At 41.2% G+C, this 19,699-nt stretch overlaps 1 protein-coding gene across 1 annotated transcript in view; it reads right to left on the bottom strand.

Moving 5' to 3' along the window:
• Positions 1-19,699, bottom strand: part of LOC122804223 (synaptojanin 2 binding protein) — a 103,178-nt gene that overhangs the window by 53,173 nt on the left and 30,306 nt on the right. The window contains exon 2 of the mRNA XM_044073968.1: positions 11,465-11,601. Within this exon, the coding sequence (XP_043929903.1) occupies positions 11,465-11,601 (137 nt within the window). The remainder of the gene's footprint in view (positions 1-11,464; positions 11,602-19,699) is intronic.

A 19,699-nucleotide genomic window follows, 5' to 3' on the forward strand; every position in this document is an offset into this window, starting at 1 on the left:
GATGCTCTGGAGAGGTTTTTGAAGAGGACATAACTTGAGAAGTTTGTTCCCGAGACTTTTGTGTCCTCTGTCCCAGGGTAGAGACTGGTGGAAGGGATGGACACGGTTTGGTCCAACAGGGAAGGCACAGATTGTTTGCCTGCAATGGACAATGCCCTCTCTATAGCCTGAAAGGCAGGTCCCCATAGAGGGATGAGTGCCCGGAATCAAACAGACTCCTTTGGAATTGTGGTCCCATCCTGCACCGAGGAGGCCACCCCCGATGTAGAAGCTGGGACCAAGCTTACATATGCTGAAGAACCAAGGGGCATGGAAGGCTCAAAGTATTGAAGTCAAACCCTGCCTCCCAGAATTGACAACACAGCCCTGACCCCAGGAGGTCTCCAGTTCCAAGGAACCAGCAGAACTCAGGGTAACTATCGGTGTCAGAGAAAGAACTCTGGCCGGCACTGAAACAGTCAAAGCTGAAAAGGTCGGCACCAGGGGCTCTGAAATCTCAGCTGGAGCCGAAGGAGGAATATGCATGGGGTAGAAGGCGGCAAAGTTCCAAAGCTAACAAGGCTAGGAACAGAGGATGGAGATAATCCCCTCGCAGTCAGGAGCTGGCCCACCAGTCTCATTATATCCGACTCATATAAACTCTTAGTGGACCAAATAGAGGAGGCCGACAGAGACCTTGGTGGCTGTCCCTCCAAAAAAAAGGACTGGGAGGATGGTCCGCAAATGGATCTATCGAGGGGGAGTAGGTTGTATGGGGTAAAACTATTTCCTGAGGGTTCTTCTGTACCGAGTGATCGGCTGGTACCGGAAGGAGAGTGATCTGCACAGATACTGGTACTAAAGAGGTCGGTGTGGTCGGCACCTTGAGAATCTTGGCCCACCAGTACTGAGGAAGCTGTCGGCACCATGGGAGATTTAGCCATTTTAGAAGGCAGTTCTGAGGGAGTTGTCAGAACCAAGTGAATCCGCTTTTTAGGTTTAGACGAAGATGATGAAGAGGAGGAACGGTCTTCCTGTAGACAGAACACACACACACACGAACACACACACACGCGAACACACAGTGTGTCCATCTGAGTTAGGCATCTTTCTATCATACTTCTGGCACCCAGAGATACCTGGCTTCAAGAGGTACCAAGGGTTGTAAAAAGTAAGGCCACGTTATATACAGATATTCTTAAGTCTGTGCGAGTGTGTGAGGAAAGTTTTTTTTTTTTAATGCATCAGAGAAAGGAAAAGGGAACTACCAACAATGGTATAAGAGGTTACCCAATACCCGAAGGGAAAAGGGGAGAAAGTACCAACAATGGTACCAGAGACTACCCAATGGTAAGGAAGAGAGAGAAACACATTCATGCGTACACTAAAAGATATCTAGAGGAGCAGGATAGTATAGAGAAAATTTACAAATAAGATAAGGAAGAAAAACTGACTGTTAGAAGAAACATTAATGCTCAAGAGATTGGATAGAACGCGTCTGGCACTACGAAGTGGCAAATGAGATCGGAGGTAACTTGGTGAGGAGCATTGTGGGTAGCACTTAGCTCGAGAATTTTTGGAAGGTGCGAATTGGAATAATGGCCAAGTCGGTTACGAAGCTCGGAACAAAGCCCACAGTCAATTATGTGAAGACTGACATCATCAGATTATCGTTTCAGATGCTGCATGACATTACCCTTATGTAGGATCTTAAAAATCACAGCAGCTGCAGTGCCGAAGAGATTCTTATGGTCTAAGGGAAAATCCAGTAATTTAGCCTTGATGTCTTCATGTAGAACCTTTAAGCACAAAGAGCATCTCATCACATACCCTGATGCAGCTTCCCTAGAGGAGACATCAGCAGCATCATAACTGCATTTAATACAATGATGAGCTACCAGAGAAGCAGAAATCAAAATAGAAATGCAGAAGACTTTGCCGAAGAATCAGGCATCATCAGTCACAATGCCCTCAATTATAGCAAATATATACATTATTTTGCCATACATTTCTATAGCACAGAGGTCCTTATCAGAAGGTAAAAGCTTAAAGTGCTGAGGGTGACAACTCAGATGGCTTTATCAGTAGCCACAGAAATTATAGTAGAGTTAGAGGAAAGCCTCCCATTCAAAAACATTTGAGCTTCAAGGACTTTAAAGAACCTGTCAGGCTTCTTAGGAGAAGGAAGCTAAGAATCAGGGGCTTGAAACTCAGAAAGAAAATATCTAAAAAGGTAACCAGTACTAGAGATACTGCAGATGTCTGGCCGAATCGATCTGTAAGTGTTCAGACTACCTTCATAGGTTCATACTAGGCTATCTGCCCTAGGGCATTTATAAGCCTAGCCCAAAGTCTTGTGGCTTTCCCCCAAGTTGAAGTTGAAGGATGCTATTATTTTTTTTACCGTGCCTCAGCAGTGGCACAGAGGACAGTGATCCCCAGGGTAAACCTGCGATCTCATCCATTGGTCACCAAGATTTCTGTGAACAAAGCCAGCAGTGCTCTGCTGCACATGTGCGGGATTTTGTTCCACCACATAGGGGAGTCTCTGCTGATGAATCTCCTCCGACCCCCTTTATTCCAAATGTCAGAAACCTGGGAACAATTCCACTTAAAATATTCCACCACATGTACCACAGTATCTCCAAATAATAATTCCTTCATAACGAAATTATAGGTTAATACTAGGCTATCTGCCCTAGGGCATTTATAAGCCTAGCCAGAATGTGTTCGGCTTTCGCCACCCATTTTAAATTAATTTTGCTATGCCCTTTTTCGAGGTTAGTATACTGTGCCTCTGTCTAATAGTGACACAGAAGTGATACCCAGGTTAAACCTATGATCTCCCATCCACTCATCAATATTCCTCTTGAAGAGAGTCAATGAGGGACTCTGCCTAACCTGGACTGGGATTTTATTCCAGAGTGAAGGGAGCCTCTGGGTTATGAATCTGTCCCTCCAGCATGTCCTATTTATTTCAGTGCTGAGGTTCAAGTCTCTCGAGCGCGTAGCTCGATGGGATTTGGATTTTCTGAGGTGCAGCATGTCTCTTAATTCTGGGTTGGACATGTCTTTATAAGTCAGGCACAGATCGCCCCTGAACAGGCGGTATGCCACTGAGTAGAGCTGGAGTTTCTTTAACCGGGCAGCATATGGCATCTGCTTGAGCCCTTTGATCCTCTTGGTGAGGTATTTTTGGGGTCTTTCCATTTGGGGTCTTTCCAGTTGCTGCAGGTGTCTGGTAAGGTACATCCCAAAAGGGGCATTGTACTCAATTATGGGCCTGATGAGGGATGAGTAAAGAGGCACGATGACCTCCCCTGATCTAGATGTGAATCCCTTCATGATTAGGTGGGCTATATAAAATGTTTTTCTAACCACTTTGGCCACGTGGTTGTCAAATGAGAGACTGCTATCAACTTAGGTCCCCAGGTCCCTAATTACTTCTTCTGTACTTAATGGATTACCACCTATGTGGTAATTTGTGGGCACTTTGTTTTTGCCGAAGGGATGACTATACACTTTTTGGCGTTTAGCTTGAGGCCATGGCTCTGGCACCAGTTGTCTGTTTCTATGAGGCCCTTTTGGAGGATGCTTGTGTCGGCTGGAGAGTCGATTATGGCGCCCAGTTTGCAGTCATCTGCAAACTTGGTCAGCCACAGTCCTTCCGTGTTGGCCTGTACCTCTGAGAAATATATACCGAACAAGAGAGGTCCCAGGACTGAGCCTTGTGGGACGCCACTTGTAACTGGTTTGGAGTCTGACATGGCTCCAGCAATTCTAACCATGTGGGTTCTGTCCTTGAGCCAGTTTGCAACCCATCTAGTGACATACGGGTTTATATTTAAGCTGGTGAGCTTATCTATAACGCCCGAGTGGGGTATTGTATCGAAGGCTTTTGCGAGGTCCAGGTAGGCTGTGTGGACCACCTTCCCCTCATCAATGACCTTGGTGACTGTTTCAAAGAAATCAACCAGGTTTAAGAGGCAGGATCTGCCCTTAAAGTCGAACTGGGTAGGATCCAGTATCTGTAGGTCCCTGATATCTTTATTTATGAGGTCCATGATGATCCTTTCCATAGCTTTGCAGACCAAGCTAGTCAGGCTTATGGGGTGATAGTTTCCAGGATCTGTTGAGGCACCACCTTTGTGGAGAGGGACCACTGTTGCTGTACACCACTCTTTGGGTACATATCCTGTAGTAAGGCTGAGATTGAACAGTAGTTTTATGTTTGGGTTTAGCTCTTCTTGGAGTTCATGTGGGGCGCCCGGGACACCGTCTGGTCCCATTGATGCTGTGTTTTTTGCTTTGGAGAGGGTGGCTCTTACCTGAGCATCTGAGATGTCAGGGGGGGCAGCACTCTGCTGGGATAGATATTTGCCCTTTTGGTGTGGGGGGGGGGGGGTTTGCACCAAACCTGTCAGCTAGGATGCTGGCAATGTCTGTGGGTTCGGTGTATTTTTTGTCATTCTGGACCAATTCTGAGCAAATCTGGGAATTCCCACCGAGGTTGCTAACATAACTAAAGAAAGCCTTGTGATTATCCTTAGTGTCCTGTGCAATTTTTCTCTCGAAGCTGGCCTTAGACGATTTTATGAGTGCCCATAGTTTTTTGTTAATACTGATCAGAGATGCCTCTGGGGAATTTAGTAGCCTTCTTCAGACCCCAGGGCAAGTGAAGAGTGGATCTGAGAACAGTAAGCCAATGATTCCTTACCAGAGTATAAATTCAACTCTTCCGAAGAGGAATCGGATTCCCTTTGACATTTCAAAGGAGTATACGACCAGGGAACAGGGACAGTTACAGACAATCCTTGAGGGGGCTTTAAAGCCGAAAAGGGGAATGAACCCCCCCCCCCAAGAGTAAAATCTTGCCATTCTTTGTGTTGATCCTGACCCACAGGGGCCAAATGCTTAGTCTTCTGCTTCTTTTTTAAAGGCACACCAGCCTTAACAAATCTAGAAGGCTCAAACCTTGCCTACATTCAATGAGGGTACCAGGTACCTGTTTCACAACAGGTATTTGGGAAATCCCCTAGGCCCCTTCAATATCACCTAGTAACCTCCCTCCTCTACAGCAGCCATAGGCACAACCTTGGTGGATGTGCAGCCAGGCAGCCCTGTGTCAGTCTCCAATTCACAGAGCCAACTCTGTCACCAGATGGTTCTTGAGTCTTTCATACAACCTGACACAGACATCTGAAGGAGGCTGGAGACCAACAAATTTAAAGCACACCTTTCTAGCTTTTTTCTTAAGCAGAGGCTGAACGTTGGGATGGGTGGATTCAGAGGCCAGCCCCAAGATAAAAGTTTTAGACACTGGTTCTCCAAGTAAATGGAAAGGGACAACAGATGCCTGCAGAGTCTCTTAGAGGCAAATGCCTGACAGATCTCACACGGAGTATGGTCATGTACAGCACTCAGATGGGAGAAGTGCCTTTTTCATTTATCTTTATTGGGAAATCAGCCTCCCACACTCATTTTCCTTTCTTCGATGACATGTAAAAAGGTAAATTAAAAGGAAGAGACCCCAAATGGGGCACTTTCCTTTAGAAAGTTTGGTAGGTGAAACAACAAGGTGGATGTCTTGCAGACAGAATTCAAAGGTAGCATTCAGACTGGAGGCAAATAAGTTCCAAGGAGTGGATGCTTGTACATCACATATGTACCTCACATGTTTGATGTATGGCACTTGGAAGGTATAAATGCTTAAAAAGTATGCCAGACATATATCCTCAGCATGATATCCCATTTGTAAAGGAATACTGTAATAGTGATAAGAAAGGAGATGGCAGGCAGATGTGTTGTTGAGGATGGACCTGCTTACCCTGATATGTTGTTCTGGCAAGTATATAGCTTTCATATATAGTAGGAGGGTATCCACCATCATCCACAACAGAGCAGAGATTCAATTTCATCCTCCTGGGTGGTCTCCATCATAACATACTTCTGAGAACTCCAGCAATGAAGGTAGGTCTTGAGCTGAGATCACATCCTGTTATGAATGCCCTGAAAAGGTGTTCAGTAAAACCCATAAAACTGCTGCTCAAATATCAAATAAGGCTGCATTCTGGAAACAAGACAATGCTTTACTGTGTTTCACATAACATTTAATATAGTCAAACCTTTAAGTTATGGCACATTGTGGAAAACTTCTCTCTCTTTCTCCATTACGAAAGTACAGGTTTGGTTGTTTCTATATAAAAACTAGATGGTCTGCAGTTGCCCATGCAATGCATTAAGTGCTCTTCTACGGCTGAATACTCAGACTAGGGGAAAGAATACAGGCAGTTGGAAATACTGACTGAGGTATGCCTCAGTGGGTACCTTAGGAATAAAAAGCAGATCTGCCTGTAATAGAAACACTACCTTCTTGAAAAAACAGGCTATGGAGAGTCGACACACAATGCTTACAATTCTAAAACTTGTACAGTTTTATTCTGCCTGCTTTTCTGAAGGAACTCCAAAATAAACGGGAATGGGAGAAAGTACAGCATCTTGGTGTCATTGCTGGACAGCAGCATCCATTAGGCACTCCCTATAAATAGGGAGCAGTAAATAGAAGTTGCAGCATTTGGTGTTGGCTTGGGATATAGAGAGATCACAGCCACATTCTTCTCGAAGAAGCAGCTTTCATGCCACTGTTAGGTGAAAGGACCACTCAAGACGCACAAGTAAACAATCAACTGAGACTGTCCACCACAGAACAGACTTCTCCAGCTTTGTGGCTAGCAATCATGAAGTGAGACAAGAACTGCCCTGATTTACAGAATGCTATTGTGTAGAATGACCTCTGTGACTATGTCCCTTGGACCATCTGCCCATAATGAACCACTTCCCACCCTACGGCTGTGATGTCCATGTAGACAGTCACCTGGAGGTTTCAAACTTGGAAACAGCTGCCAAGAGAGAAGCTGGAGTGGAAAAGCTACCATTCCAGTGTTTGACATGTGTAGAAAATTCTAACTAAATCCAAAATCAGGTCTGTGCACTGGCTCCACTGGATTTAAGAGTACACTGGAGGATTCTCATGTGGTACTTATCAAAAGATGGACAAAAATCATGGACACCACAAGCACCAACACCTTGAAACATATGGCTGCTGGCACTATTATGAAATGACAAATGCCTGATGCCAATACAATAAGAACTGGAAGAACTCAGTCTTTGGAAGACTAGCCTTGCAGAGAAGGGTGTCTATTACTAGTTGTGTGAACTACAGCTGACGCTTTGTCAATGTGTACTGTGATTCCCAAGGGCTGTAACTAATGCAGAAGAGATTCCCTTGGAACTATTAGCTTTGCAATAGTCAGAGGAGCCAAAAAACACAAGATCTTGACTCCTTGCAGTCTTTGGCTGATACAAATATAGCCACACATTTCTTGAATACCTGGGGGGGGGGGGGGCAGTCTGAAAGGAAGAGATTAGTTCTGATAATGCTTAGCTCCTATGCAGAAGCACAGGATCCTCTCTGACTTCTTGGCAAATCTGTGTGTGTAGAAAGGCACCTTGGAGGTCCAATCAGCACACTCAATATCCTCTTCACAAGCAATGAGGATATGACTGCATCATGATCATGTCAAATTTTCTTTGATACAAATTAGTGAGGCCAATTAAATCCAGAATGGGACTAAGGCTCGTGGTCTCTTTTGGCATTAAAACAAATATGAAATGCCCAGACCCTCTTTGGTCTGGTTGGACTTCCTGTCTAGATGACTTTTTATAAGGAGATTCAAGAACTCTCTTAGCACTTCGCTCTATTGAGAGGGTGGGAAAACGTGAAGGGTAGAGAGGGGAAGGAAAGTATAACATGCCTAATATCCATATGTCACGTGGAATGGCCTCCCACACTGAAAGGAGAACAGATGGCCCCCACCTACTTTAGAGTGGAACCACCAGGCAAAGTCTCAGAAAGCCTGCTGCTATCTTCAGGACTACAGCAGAACCCCTACTTTTGGGGGGAGGGGGGAATTCCTACCGTATGGTTAGAAAAAGATCACAGAAACCACCAAAAAGTCATTACTGGTTCTTTCCTCCTTGTTACTGTTTACTGTGCCTGAACCATATCCAACATGGGCTATTTAGCACCTGAAAATGGGTGATGGCAAACCAAGGACGTGACACAAATAAGTGCAAGGTTTTTTCCTTCATTCTCACTTTCCCCTCACCTTCTCTTTAACAGACAGCCTGAATAAGCAGGAGCCACCAAACAAGGCATGAAAGAACAAGACTGTTTGTGTCTTTCAGCTTTTCCCGATTAGGGGTCACCACAGTGGAACTCCGATCTGCTAATGATTGGTAGTTGATTTTTACGTGCTGAGTTACCAGCCCTGACGCACAATCTTCAATGAAGGTACTCCCATTCACGCATGTCTCCACGCAGATGACGCTCTAGCTGAGAATCGAACCGGACAGCGTCTTACTGTGAGGCGACAACACTACCGCAGCACCACCACCACGGATAAAGAACAAGGCTCTGTAATTCTCTGCAAAGTTTGCCAGGTAAAGCCAGGCATGATGGCATACAGTAATTCCAGCACCAGCTGCACTGTGTGCTAGATACTAGATGAATGGTAAAGTTATTCATAGCAGACAGCTTAGATGTTACAGTAAAGGGCTTCCTCTTAAGCTCAGCATCGGACACCTTCTCCAACAACTGAAACATCTCTTCTAGAATGGTATTCTGGAATGTCAGATGTGTTCCTGGTAGATAACTGCCCTCAAAGCAAAGGTGGAGGAATGCATACACCTGTTTGCCATATTAATATATTTAACTATTTTTGTGAAGGGTGGACTCATGGCTCTATTGACCTGCAATCTATTTTAACACTGCGGTAGTGAATATAATGTTCACAGCAGGATTCTGCACATTTCCAGTCCTTAGGAAACATCAGGACCTTCGCTGGCTCCTTGGCGCTGCTGTCATAATACTGGTTTACCCCCATACATCTTATGGGAGAAGAGCCACCTTACCCACAGAAGTTACTTCCCAGGAACGAGGATGTAGTTACCCGACTGCCTACCACAGAACGTTATCAGAATACAAGGGAGGAAATAACTGTCCAACTCCCCTTAGTCTGCGTAACAGACCCTTTGAACTCGGGGTCTCCAAGAGACAAGAATGGAAAAGCAGCCTTGTCGTCTTCAGTGGTTTGCTCTGCTTCATCTGTGGGGACCTACTATGTAAACAGAAAGATTATGACTAGCATACTGACATTCACAACGGTCTGCTTGAATTAGGCCTAGAAAAGTGATAACACCATCAAGAGCATCTCAAAGCCCTCAACAGTATCCCTGCTACAAACAGTCAGAAACAAATAATATAATTATATGGTACCAGGAAAAAAACTAACAAAAATGAAGACAACTGCAACTACATTATAACCAGATGCAGTCTGGTTGCTGACATGAGAACTATGAAAATCTGCTGCATAAAGCATGGATGAATGAAAGGCACTCCGGCACGCAATGCCCTTCTTCAGCGGCCTCCCGCAGGTAAGACTTGCCATGACCTAATTCACTATTTGGTCAAGAAATTCTAGACTCAAAAGTCTAGACACAGTGGATTACATACTTCAGCTGCTGAGCATTCCTAGCAGCTCAACAGGAAGCACACCTGTCTTTATTGCTGGAAGATTAGAAGGCTATGGGTTCTATTCCACACCAGGTAGTTGGATTAAAATTTTCCAATAATGGCACTATACTGCAAAACAAGAAACAGGGTGCTGCACTCCTGCCTACACCCCCTTTGGATGAGAAGTTAAATCAAGGGCCCCATCTACCTGACTTGGAGGCTGCTCAAGTGAAAGTAAAAGATCCCAATATACTGAAAACTAGGGAAAGTTCCCCAGTTAGTGAAAATACCACCTCATATCTCCCTTGAAAAAAGACTATTGGCTTAGTGGGACCAAAAAAGTGGAAATAAATAAATAAAATAGGCAAATAAATGAATTAATGAATGATGAAAGAAAGAAAAACGAGTAAGATGTAAATTAACCAAACAGGAAGGGATTAGGAGACAAATTAAAAGGTGGACAGAAACTAAATGAATGGCAGAGTAGAAAAAGATGGAAGAAAAGAAAAGTAAACCAAAGGGATAAATAAGCCTCACACAAACTTTCATAATAAATCTAAGCATCTGAAAAGTCAATTGAGCGTGATATCAAATTTCCTTTCCAAGGTGAATACTAAGGCTCTCCACAAGGCATCAAACTGTTGAACCTACAAGTATTCTTCCCTTTTTTCCCCTGCATATTTTGTCACTGGACAAGAGGTCCTCAGGATGCTGCTTTCTGCCATACTCCCATCTGTTCCCCCATTCAGAAACAAACTACTACCTAAGCAAGATGTGAGGTGGCTTTTCATCAGGTGGCACCTACCCATCAGGGGAAGTTAACCTTACAGAGAGAGCAGGATTATTGTGACAAATGGTGAGATAAGAGGACAGTAGGAGTAAGAATCAATACTAAGTGCCACTTATTTGTAGCATTTCTGCCATTTCCAAATTGAGCTTGACATCTGCCCACAGACAATTGTACATTTTAAGCTTTTGCCAACCACTTGCCTGTACTGGTACTCTAATTATATGCCCCTGCCACACTTCATCCACCCACAAGAAAGAAGGGCTGGCATCCAGACACAATTCCCTTTCTTTACTAACTGCCAGTCTCCCTAACCGTATCCAGCACATCACTGGTAGCAGTCTTGACCATCCACCAATGGCTCTGTTATAAAGCATCCAGCAGTTTCTAACATGAATTAATCCCAAAAAGTGAGGAAAACTACACAACTCTTTCTCCTAACAAGTGCCTTGTTCTTTCAAAATAACACTGTAACCAATTGTGCTGTTTTATGTTAATGGCTAGAAGAACTTTAAACAGTCTGCTCACGTGCCATGCCCCGTTCTTACAGAAAACGATTCAATCTGCCTCTTAAAAAAACAACCAACCAAAAATAAATATAAGCTTAGCTTCTCATATAGCAGATTCTATCAGTTACCAAATATTCTTCTCTCTCTCTCTGGCATCTAAGCATAAAACTTCATCACTCTGATGTGCTGCACTTCAGAGTGATCAGTTACAGGAAAAACTGAACATTTATAAGACAATATTGGCAGCTAGCATCACACTACCAGTTCCAGGACAATGTCCTGTGCAGTAATTGGAACGGAGAGCTCTTTTAACATTTACGCTGCTACTCTAATATGACTGTTGCATCATCTATTTGTCTACATCACTTTAAAACTAGGATTAAAATGATGACTAGTCAGCCTATTTTAAGTGCACCATGTTCTATGCAACTCCCATCATGTGCAAATACTCAAAGCAACCAAGGCCACCTGCTGTTAGCACCTGCAAGTCCACTGCTACAAAATGTGATAAAACATTGTTCTCCTTTTACACAATCTACTTTTTGATGTTTTGAAAACAGTTCCTTAAAGTCTGATCAGGAAGACAAATAGAGTTAAGAACAGAAATCTTCTTACTGATAAGATTTTATCTCCCTCCTCTAGTCTCCCATCCATAGCAGCTGCTCCATCTTCTCTGATTTTGGTTACAAAGATTCCACTGTCATTGGAAATATATTGTTGATCAGTGCCACCAACTACATTAAAACCGAGCCCTACAGGAAGGAAAAGGACAAAGAAAGTCAGTCTTGGCAAACTATTTTCAAAACTGCAGAAGAAATATAAATAAACTTTGTCAAAATATGATCTTTATGAATTTCACAGCAATTTCTATAAAAATGAACCTAGATAAAATACCAATTTATCTTTGTCTGCTAGATAGTATAGTCTAATTTGTGGATAACTATCAAATGCTACGCAACTGCTGAAAGTCGCAAAAAATAAAGTTATGGATACATACCATAAAGCTAGATCAATGAGAGGAGGTCCATCCATAACATTCAGGATTGATCCACCAGGCATCAGTACAACACAGGATGTAAAACTTTCTGAGGATGTCAGTGCTGGCCCACAAATGCCACAATGCCCAACTCCATGCTGTTATTCTCCAATTATGGACCAAGCAAAATGATCAACTGAAAAAAAAAACAGGCAGAAAGGGATGGTTGTTTCATGTCGCCCTGTTCCTACAGCACTAACGTTATGGGAAGCATCCCCAGGAAGTCAGTGGGCATGCAGTCCAGGAGAGCATTGGAGAGTCTAGCCCAACTTCCCAAAACACTGTCTGATTTAAGAGACTTGCTCAAATTCGCAGAGTAGGCAAATGAAAGTGGAAAGATTCAAGCCCTGTACCCTTGGCACAGGAAGCTGCTCATTAACATGGCAGAACATTAGTCCTCTGTTCTAACTACCAGACTAGTAAGTACAAAAAAAAATGTGTACTAGAACAGTTAACTATTGGAGGTGCTCCACAAAGGTAAAAACAGCTTACAGTAACTTAACTTGATCCTACATAAAAAGATAGCACCTTTAGCAGGGACTTTTAGTGGGTATTGCTCTGAGAAGGCTTGCTAGGAGTAAAATTTCAATCCAAGTGCTTGCGTCAGTAGAGTGCTTGTAGGTACAACTCAGCACAATATAGTGAGCTAGGAATTTTAACAAACCAATGAAAAAACATCTTCTGTCAGTAATGTTAGCTTTCCAGAAATAGCTGCATATCCTTTCCAACAAAATATAATTACAACAATCTCAGAGTGCCCATATATTTGACTAAAACTATGTTGTAAATAGTAAAAATATAGGGTAAACAGAAAATTTAACCCAGGGAAACACAGTAATTAATAAATCCAGTCAGGCAACTGTACATACAGCACAACACTAATTTCCAGCAAACAAAATTAAACAACATGAGCAAAACATGGTCAATCATTACTAAAGATATCAGAACTGCACCTTTTATACTGGATATCAAAGAGGTCCATCTAAAGTACTTTGCAAGACAAAGTCTGTAAGTCAACACCAGAGAGTGGCTGCCACACAGGAACACACACTTCACTACTGTGGCCCTAAATAAAGACAGACATGGCAATAGCATCCAACTTGTAGTGCTGTGCAAAGGCACTCATGGATTACAAGTTGTAGCAGTGAAATTACTTAAAAAAAAAAAACAGGCGCACAGATTGTTTGAAACAGATTGGACAGGTTTGCCATATATGTCAGTGCAAAAGGAAGTGCAAGAAAGGTAATTGAAACTACCACAAAACTTTTTGCCTTCCTAGCTTCTGGCAACTAAACAAAACTAAGCAAATAAATAAACAAATCAAACAGGTCAACATCTTTACAACCACTACAGTTCTATCAGCAAAAAAACCTGTGCTGTTTATGAACATCCACATAGTAAGACATTCTCTGAGACAGAGAAATTAAGCATTTAGATCAGGTTAGATTCCGAGGCCACTTCAGTTATAAAGAGAGCCATTAGTTCCCAGACAAAATTCCTTAGGGAATGTGAAATGGTTTAAAATGACACCATAGCTAAGAAATATTTTTGGCAGATGTAATAGCCACTAAAAACAAGGTTTTCTAAGAAAGAAAGAAACTAAGTCTGCAGAAGCTGCACACATTCAAAGCAAGAATGAAGAACAGTAAGCTTCTCTAGCAAAGCACACATATTATAGATGCAATGTGGTTTGGATTTCTACTGGTGTGTCTCCATGCTACATTACGTTTTTTTTCGTGGGTTACTGGTTTGTGTTTCATTCTACAACTACAGATGCAGTGGGACTCTAAGCTAAGGCTTCAAAAAAAGAACCTATACAAAAGGCCTTTCCTACCTTCAGAAAAGCTAATTGCATAACTCAGCCCTACAACAGGCAGTATAGATTACTAATAGGCACACAGAGCATTGCAGCCATACCCTCAATCTTTAGGGCCACAGTAGTGAAGAGTGTGTTCCTGTCTAAAATTGAAGCCGCATGATTTTGATGTCTGTTTTATCTATGTGGCAACCATACTGAAAACTGCATATTACACTGATCTCTAAATGCTTGTATTGTTCCCAATGTATTTGAACTCTGCTTTCTGGAGCATTTCTCTCCGGACCTCTGCTGAAAATGGACATATATCCAGTTGGATTTTCCCGGTAAACAAATGTAAAATAAAATAAATAAATTTAAACTCCTTAATTATACAAACTCTAAATTCTGTGAATTGTTACAGACAGTAAATACTTTGTGTTGGACAATCACTATGAATTCCATTACCGGGTGTACAACACAGCACTTTAATTGCCAGCCAAAAAATAAATAAAATAAAGCAAACTTGTTTAAATATTACAAAACCATAGGGATATATCAGGACTTCTCTAAAAAGAGGTGGTGAAAAAGCACAAATGTTATCCAAGTATGCTTTCCCTGCATTTTAAGAATGTTTTGTCATCCTACCTGCAATGTCTTTTAGTATGAAAAAGGGGGAAGAAAAGTGACGTTTCCATTGCACAGAAGCAGCCCTTTCATTCTTTCAGAAAATAATGCCGACTAAGAAACTACCCATCAATAAAATCCTCTACCCACTAAGACTATGTCCACAATTTATATGCACGAAGCACCCTACTAGGCCAAAAAAATTTGCTACCATATTGGGGTGGCCTAGTAAGAACACATCAGAAGAACAAATGGACAGTGACAGCATAAAACGATAAAAAGGAAGAGTCTAGACAAACTGTCACAAAACAGGCCCATCATCAAGCATTTGATGTCTCTATCACCAAATAAAACAAAAATACAGAACACTCTCAGGAAGCAACAATAGGCATCCAGCCAGAACCATCAGGAGCTACATGGCCCAATTGGAAAATTTCTTCCACTTATCCTTTTAGGTCTTCTCGCATGAAGATCTCAAGAGAAGGGTTTAAGAGATGACCCACAGGTGGACATAATATACCCTAGCAAATAGTGAAAGTGGAGGAAACCAAGCTGCCAGCCTGACAACATGAATGCCAAAGTGGGGTTTCGCTGAAGGCTATACGAGAGGCATCTTGCAGGTACCAAGTCTGACGGGTTCGAGGCAGGCATGTACATATTTATTTAGTGGAACAGACTGCCTGGGCTATTGCACTCTTTCAATGGGAGTCCAGAAAGATAAGTTCCAAAATATAAGCTCCAACACATAACAAAAAACAATACAAAGAGATACGCCTGCAATAAAAGGAAGATACACTGATAAAAGAAGAATTAGTAGTATTAGAAAGTAGATGTGCGGAATCAGAAACGGAATTTCCATTTACATACATACATACAGATATTTCAAGCACGGGCATAAATGCTCTTCTAGCTTGCCAATAAACCAAAACACTTGTTCCCATAATAAGTGTCCAGGGTGTTCTTAAAAATATCTAAACTAGTGCTTACTTTAATGCAATTCGGTAGTCTGTTCCATGCATCAGCTACTATGTCACAGAACCAATTAGTACACTTCTCATTCCTATAGAATCTTCTACACAGGTTGTCTGATGTTTCTCTAGTACTTTTTGATCACCCCAAACAATCCCAGAAGTAGTTGTCTCTAAATGCTCTATATACCTGAATAAGATCTCCTCTTAGATATCTGTAAGTGACACTGTACAAGTTCAGCTAACTTAGTCTTTCATAATAACTTAAGAGTTTCACATCCATGAATGCCCTTGGTATAGTTCCTCTGTACTCTTTTCAGTTTACTCATGCTGGTCTTCTTAAAGGATTTCCATATTGTTATTCCATACTCAAGTTTGGGTCTAATGCAACTAACAAACAATGACCTCATTATTTTTAATTTCTTAGACTTTATAAATCTTTTTATACAACCTATAGTTCTATAACTATCATTATACAATGACCCCCCCATTAATATTCCAAAACGTACACGCTGATTGGTCAGGGTGCACGTTGTAAATCGAAGACTTATACTAATAGAAAAAGGTCTGGTGGCCCGGACTTTTTCCATTAGTATAAGTCTTTTTTTTTTTGGACAGCAACGGAGAACAGAAGAGTTCCGTTGCTGTTATCTCGCTATGTTAAATGAGTTTAACACAGTGAGATATCTTAAAAAAAAGCAACGGAGATCTTCCTTTCTCTGTTGCTTTTTTTAAAGCTGTCTCGCTATGTTAAACTCATTTAACATACCAAAACAGCTTTAAAAAAGCAACGGAGAAAGGAAAATCTCCGCTGCTTTCTATGTTAAACTCTTAACATAGCGAGACAAGTTTTTAAAAGCAACAGAGATCTTCCTTTTTCCATTGCTTCCACACACACAGTTCTGATGTACTGCGTAACCATATGCATGCGCAATATATCAGAATTGCCGCAGAATACTGGACAGCTGTGGAAGGGCAGCAAGGAGGCATTATACAATGCCATTATTTAAGAAAAATAAGTATTTTTTTCTTAAATAATGTCATTGTATAACAGCAATAACCCACTTCTGGGTGTGGGTAATGCTGGATTTACCCATGTGTCTTTGTTTGGCCACTCGGGCTTCACCCTCATGACCAAACCACACCAACCATGGGTAAATCCAGCATTACCCACACCCAGGCTTGGGTTATTGCTTAATTAACCAATTGGTTGAAATGATTAGAAAAACTCATAGCTAAATCTACCCATATACCCAGGTCCTTAAATGAATCTACAATTTCAATCATTCTGTGCTGTATTAAATATTCACCTTTCAGTTTATGTCTCTCAAATTTCATATGCTTAGTTTTTCATGCATTTATCAGCATATTATTCTTCTGTGCCCATATGGTCAGTTTAGTCATGTTATTTTGCAGACATGTCTTTATCTGTAACACTTGTAATCAGTTTACCTAATTTCAGGTCGTCTGTGTATAGACCGCAGAACACCTCAGATGAAAAAGTTAGGTCTGAAAGATACAATACAAACAAGTAAGGGCCTAGGACCGAGCCCTTTGGGACACCCTGACTGTAACAAAAGATTTCCCCTGTCCAGTTGTATGATACTTGCCATATCTATTTGTAAGCCATGCAGCTATCCATTTTATAAAGAGTACATCGATACCTAGTTGCAAGTTGCACTAATTTATTGATCAGTGTTGTGTATGACCCTGTCAAATGCTGAAGTTAAATCTATATAAATCACAGCACAATTTCTCATTCACAGCTATTATATTGTTATAGCTATTATATTGTTATAGAGCATCATGTTACAGGTGGTAATAGATCTGTTTTCAACATATGCATGCTGATATATGGTTTCAAGTTCCAACCTATCTAGTTCTGACAATAACTTATCCAGTATTACCTTCTCCATTATTTTTCCACAACATGAAAGTAGACTTAAGGGTCTATATGATTCTGGGTTTGTCCTACTCCCCTTTCCCTTAAAGACAGGTTTAATAAGTGCATGTCTCCAATCTTCAGGAATCTCCCGATATTTATGATCTAGTGAATAACAGATATAATGGTAATGTAAATTCTTGCTGAAGTGTTCTCCGGTCATTGTTACTAATTCCGTCTCCTCCCTGTGCTTTGTTTGGATCCAGTTTGTGCAGTTCTTTTTTGTTATAATCTAAATTTGATTCCATTATCTGGGGTTATCTGGATGTCACTAGGATAACTCATCATCCCTTTTGGCTCCACAAAAGGGATGATGAGTTGTCCTAGTGACAACTCATCATCCCTTATGTAAAGCAGTTTGGCTCCACAAAAGGGATGATGAGTTGTCACTAGGACAACTCATCATCCCTTTTGTGGAGCCAAACTGCTTTACATAAGATTTTGTAAACATATCTATAATCTGTTGTGTCTGAGAATAAATTTTAGAATCTGCACAGAGTTTATAAATTTGTGCTTCTTTACTCCTTCCACATCTTGTGTATCTAATAAAAAGGTTTTCTATTATGCTCAATATCTTTATATAAATTTTCTTCAAAATTTTCTTGATCTCATCTCACACTATGCTTAATCTGTTTGCCCAGCTTGTTTATTTCAGTTTTCAAAGTTGTAGTTTGACCTCTCTTCCCATGTCTTATATTTTTTGTCTCTAACTTTAATCGGATATCTTGTTCTTATGGAAGAGCACCAAGTTTGCTGAAATGTGATAGCAGTAGTAATGTCAGCAGTATAAATTAATGGATGTTGTTGTATCTTTCAGCTTTTCCCGGTTAGGGGTCGCCACAGCGGAACTCCGATCCGCTAATGATTGGCAGCAGATTTTTATGTGCCGAGTTGCCAGCTCTGACGCACAACCTTCAACGAAGGTACAGCCATTCACGCATGTCTCCCCACAGAAGACACTTTAGCTGAGAATCGAACAGGACAATGTCTTACTGTGAGGCGACAATGCTACCAAAATGAATGGATAATGAATCTGTAAAAGTATTGCAGGGAATAAATTGAGATTTTTTTTGTTAAAGTATGTGTTCAAATGGTAATTTGGGAAAGGTAGATGCTAGAAAAAGTACTGTCAGGAAAATAAACCGTTTACAGAAAATAAGTATTAGATTAAACAAAGGCAGTTTAAGTAATTACAGAATATAGATATAGGAGTGTAGACATCTTAATGTGACAAGGCGTTAGAGGTTTCTTTACTGTGATAGAAACAGTTTGTGGTTGGATTCTTTTCTGAATTTATTTGGTAGTGAAATCTACTCTTCCGCTACCCAGACTGAAAGTAATGAATCTTCATGGTGATGGTTTGATTTATAGATAAGTAGCAGGTACTGGTTTCTCTGGAAGGAGTACATTTTTGGATTAGAGCATTAAGTGCATCTATCAGGTTTATGCAAGATATTAAGAACCACTGAGGTGTGAATTTTGGCTCCAAGTGATAGTCACTGTTGATGTGACATCCTGGCTCCTGGTAAAAGATTGGGGGGGGGTGATGCAGATTATGAACCATTCTAAACTTAGAGACTGTTCCATAGCTCAAGCCAGTTTAGTTGTTTTACTGCAATACAGGGATGAGTTCTGCTTTGATGTAAACCAATTTCATAGACAGAAAAGACAAACATGCATTTTGGCACTGGACTCCCTGTTTTTGGGAAGAAAACTAGCTTTTAAACCATTTTAATGCAGAGTCCATCATGTCAGGTTTGGCCAGTCTTGTGAGAAGATTAAATACTTAAAGCTGTAGAGAGGTCTAGGGAAAGTGATGCAGTCAAATGTCCCTGGCTTCTACAGATAGAAACCATAAAGTTGCATCTGTTCTACATCTTGGTCAAAAACAATGTTGTGTACGGAAACGTGCCTTATCACTGGACAGATGTGCTGGAAGTTGGCTTATGTATGCATCTGGCAAGTATTTTTGAGAAAGGAGATAATATAGTTATTGGTGTGTGGGTACTAAGCTGTACGGTGGCTCCACTTTTGTGTATTGGGATGAATTATAACAGCTTCCATTGTGAAGGGACAGAACTGTTAATCGATCAGTTTATTAGAATGGACGTTGGATATGCTATGGAGTCTGTAGCCATCTGAAGGTCTTCTCAAGGCAAGTTAACAGGTGCTACGATTGTAGATTACAATCTTTCTAGCTTTTTTTTCTGATGTCATGTTGGTATAATATCAAAGGATAATGTGCCTTGGAGTTTCCCCGAGAGCTTTCGGTTGTCGAGTCATCTCCATTTACAAGGAAATTAGCAGCATTTATAAAAAGTGAACTGTAGGCACAAACTATGTTAGAATTAGATTATTTCAGTATAGGTTATTTTCCAGTTTAATGCTGCCTGCACAGTCACAGAATTTTTTTAGGATTATTTCTGTGTTGTCAATAAGTTATTATAGTGGTACCTCTTGTCTATTTTTATTGTGCATTTAC

This window comes from Protopterus annectens, chromosome 6.part0, assembly GCF_019279795.1.
Source record: "Protopterus annectens isolate FY-2018-M chromosome 6.part0, PAN1.0, whole genome shotgun sequence".
In the NCBI taxonomy this organism is placed as follows: Eukaryota; Metazoa; Chordata; order Ceratodontiformes; family Protopteridae; genus Protopterus; species Protopterus annectens.